General features: G+C 36.0%; 1 protein-coding gene across 1 annotated transcript; it reads left to right on the plus strand.

Annotated features, from left to right (window-relative positions):
• Window positions 1-288: 288 nt before the first annotated feature.
• Window positions 289-1,640, plus strand: LOC108376213 (nuclear speckle splicing regulatory protein 1). The gene is made up of 2 exons (XM_017632404.1): window positions 289-370; window positions 462-1,640. The coding sequence occupies exons 1-2, from the start codon at window positions 360-362 to the stop codon at window positions 1,603-1,605; spliced, it is 1,155 nt and encodes a 384-aa protein (XP_017487893.1). The 5' UTR covers window positions 289-359; the 3' UTR covers window positions 1,606-1,640.
• Window positions 1,641-3,987: the final 2,347 nt, after the last annotated feature.

The following is a 3,987-nucleotide window of genomic DNA, read 5'->3' on the forward strand; positions in this document are numbered from 1 at the left end:
TACGGGAACGTTTTCTGGTAAATTCCTTTAAATTCTTGCAACTTCTTGCAAGTTAGGGAACGCAATTCAGAAAAGCGTCATATTTCTGACTTTTATGTGACAAAATATTTTGTATTTATGTGTTCATCTACATGCATATAAAAAAAAAAAGATATAATATAATATCTGAAGACACGTTTATAGGAATTTTCTTAAAATATTTCAGACATTAATGTTTTCTGTAAATTGTTTAAAATCAGGTTTGATATAAGTGTTTTTTCGATATATCAAAGTATCGATACCAAACTACACGGTTTTGAAAGAAAAGTATCGATTATGCACTTCTATTACCTTTCATCTCCAAATACAATCAAAACAAGATGTCTAAACAGTGAGTTTTTGCTTCCGATCTCGGAATTATATGTTATTTATTAATAATAATATGTTAATTAATTATATAACATATTTTACCACAATTTTAGATATGGGCTCATCATTCCTGGGCAGCAAAAGAAGCCGGAAATCCCGACAGCTGCCGCGCGCTCAATATCTAAACCGTCTATCTTTGATGAAAGTTCTTCGGATGACGAGGGTAGGCCACAGTTAAAACTAAGGACAAGTAGTGTACAAGGTCCCAGTTTAATGGAACGTAGAATTGCTCGTACAATGCAGGAAAAGGCATTAAAAGAAGATCCTACAGTTTTTCAATATGATGAATTGTACGATGAGATGGAAAGCAAACGGGAGCAGGAGAAAGAAATTAAAAGCAAAGAGCCGAAGAAGCCTAAATACATAGGACGTTTAATGGAATTCGCTGAGCGTCGCAAACTGGAGAATGAATTGCGAGTGGAAAGGCAAGTGCAAAAAGAACGTGAGCAAGAGGGTGAAGAATTCAAAGACAAAGAAAGTTTTGTAACAGCAACATATAGAAAAAAATTGGAAGAAATGCGAAAGTTACAAGAGCAAGAGCAACGTGACGAGTACTTAGAAGCTATTGGAGATGTAACAAAACAAAAAGACTTGGATGGTTTCTATCGGCATTTATTCGAACAAAAGACTGGTACGACAAAGGAGGTAATTAAACCAGACTTTCCTGTTGTTACCTCAACAGGCGGTGAGGATGATGTTGCATATAAACCGATCAAATCCGGCAAGGCGCCGCAACAGCGTAGCTATCGTAAACGTCGTAGTTCCGAAGATTTTGAACAAGATGAGACTGGTGCCGATACGGAAGTCAAAAAGATGCATTTGACAAATAATATTGATGCGGATTCCGACTTCAGCATAGACTCGTCGACAGATGACGAAGGCGATGGGAAAAAAGAGGCTGATGCGAAATCCACACAGAAGCCAAAAGAAGTATTAGCGGAAGCAAATGCCACTTCAGTAGCTATAAATTTGGACGCCTTAAAGAAGGAAAAGTCGGATAACCACTATGCAAAAGAAAATAAAATGAACCAAACAGATGAGGCAGTGCCATCAGTCCCGGAGTCCAGTGAACCTGTCGATGTAAAGCCCAAAGTCAAAAGAGATAAAAGTGAGATATGGAAAAAACGTACTGTGGGTGAACTCTTTGACGCGGCAGTCCAAAGATATTATGAGCGGAAAGCTGCAAGGAATGCATAAATAAATTAGCTATAAATAACTAGAGACATTTTAAGTTTTTTTTATTTTAAATATACTAGAGACATATGTACATTAAGCTGCATCACTCTCCATACAAAAAAAAAAAATCGGTACTGTGTTTCCATTGTAATTATAAAATCTACTAGCAGACACGGCGAACTTCGTCCCGCCCAAAATAAATTATTTGTATTGGAAACATTTTGGTCCAACATTTTCACCAACAGTTCACGCTCATGATTTTCAGTGATGCATTTATCTTCTAATATTACGGTTTGGTGGTTGTGTGGAAGGCATATTTCCATTGCCATCTTAAAAAACCTAGCAAAAGTGTATATGCATACAAAGATACGTAATAGTTTCAATGCGTTTGAAAGGTGCCACGCCCCCTTTTAAAATAGCCCAAATTTTTTTTTAAGAGTATGGGATTGATTTCATATATCTCCATACCATGTTTGAGTACTCTACCATGAACACTTTCAGAGGTATGCAATATGAAAAATTGGGTTTGTATGGCAGGTGCCACGCCCCCTGCACCTACCGGTATGAAATATACTTTACATACGATTCTCATACCTATCATATATACACAAAAAATTCATAAACATCGGTCGAGCCCTTTAGGAAGAGTTTGACTACTACCACCGTGACACGAGATTTTATGTATTCGAATATATTTTAAGACGTCTACCAAAATATTTCGGAAAAATAAAATATTAAGATTTACGTGAGCTAGACCGATTTGAAAATGCCTCCAAAAATTGGTTTTTTATGAATAAAAAATGTTTCGTAAAGATTTTTTTTTGAAAAAATCTCAAAATACAAAACGGTTTAAGCTTAAAAAAGTTGCATAAAAATATCTTAAAAATATCTTTAAAAAAGTTAAAAAGAGATTTAATAATGAGTCTTTTGATGCGGTTTTTTAACTTTTTTTTAAAGATTGGTATAAGAAAAACTTGAATAACTGAACCTAAACTCTTCCGATTTAGACTTGTGAGGTATCATTGGAAAGGTATTTTCTACCCCTTTTTATTTCTTTGCTAATAAACTCATTCCAAGGATGAAAGAGAAAGGTAGGATGAACGAACGTCGTTCACTGTTAAATTAAGAAGTGTTGGTATTTGAAAAAAAATAAATGGGACACGAATGACTTTTTTTGGACAAATAAAAAAGTGGGAAAATACTTATCTACTGAGATCCTATAAGTTGGAAAGATTTTTAAATATTTTTATGCAGATTTTTTAAGCTTAATCTGCTTTGTCATTTGAGGGGACTTTTTTTTAAAAAAGTTCTTTATGAAATTACATATTTTTATTCATAAAAACTCCATTTTTGGAGGTATTTTCAAATCGGTTCAGCTCACGTAAATATTAACATTTTTCCGAAATATTTTGGTGGACGTCTTAAGATATAATAAATTTTGTAATCCCCAACTTTTTCTGGTGATGCAGTCTAATGTACATACATATCTGTGGACTTTTGACAAAACAACCTCTGTGCTTTCTGCAGGTGGGACTTTAGATTTAATTATAAGGGACTTCCATTTAAAAATTTTTAATTATTATTTAACTCTCATTGAGATAGCATCTGGAACTACCCTATTAATGATTATATATAAAAATATCATTCGAGAACTCAATGAATTATTGCTTTGAAGAGAAAATAACCTCATTCGAGAGAAGTTGTTTTGTCAAAAGTCCCTAGATATGTATGAAGACCTATAACTTAAACAAGTTAAATTAAAAAAAAAAAATTCTTTTAAATCAAGTTTTCGAAATATGAACGAAATCGGACCATAAACACAGGTTTGTTGTTGTTGTTGTTGTTGTTATTGTAGCGGCTACAACAACCCCGCCCAGATCGGTTGATATCTCAACAAGTTCCACTAACGGCAGCCCTAGGAAGCGTGCAGCCTCTATCGGGTCGGTCCACAAGGACAAAGCCATTAGGGTTGTTGGGTTTTCCGGGCATGCGAAGAGATGCTTCGAGTCATGTGGGGTCTCTCCGCATGCCGAAACCCTCATTTGGCACATCCTCATTCAATTTACTTAGGGATGAGTTTATCCTGCTGCAGTAGCCCAAGCGAAGTTGGGCTATTGTCGTTCGTGTCTCCTGAGGCAGATGAAGCTCCGTCTCGTCTATGTGTTTCTTCATTCCCACGACAGCCGGTTTTACGTTCCGGAATTACTCGGGTTTTACCCGACCAAGGGCTGTTGTTTCAGCGATCTAACCCCATTTAGGTCGGCGAAGTATCTCAGAAGTTTCTTCTTCTTCTTATTTGGCGCTGTAACCGCCTAAGCGATTTTGGCCGAGTTCAACAAAGCACGCCAGTCGTTTCTTTTCTGTGCCAACTGACGAGCATTGGAAATGCCAAGTGAAGCCAAG

Source organism: Rhagoletis zephyria, unplaced genomic scaffold (assembly GCF_001687245.7).
Source record: "Rhagoletis zephyria isolate East Lansing unplaced genomic scaffold, Rhagoletis_zephyria_1.1 Rzeph_scaffold_10069, whole genome shotgun sequence".
Lineage (NCBI taxonomy): Eukaryota > Metazoa > Arthropoda > Insecta > Diptera > Tephritidae > Rhagoletis > Rhagoletis zephyria.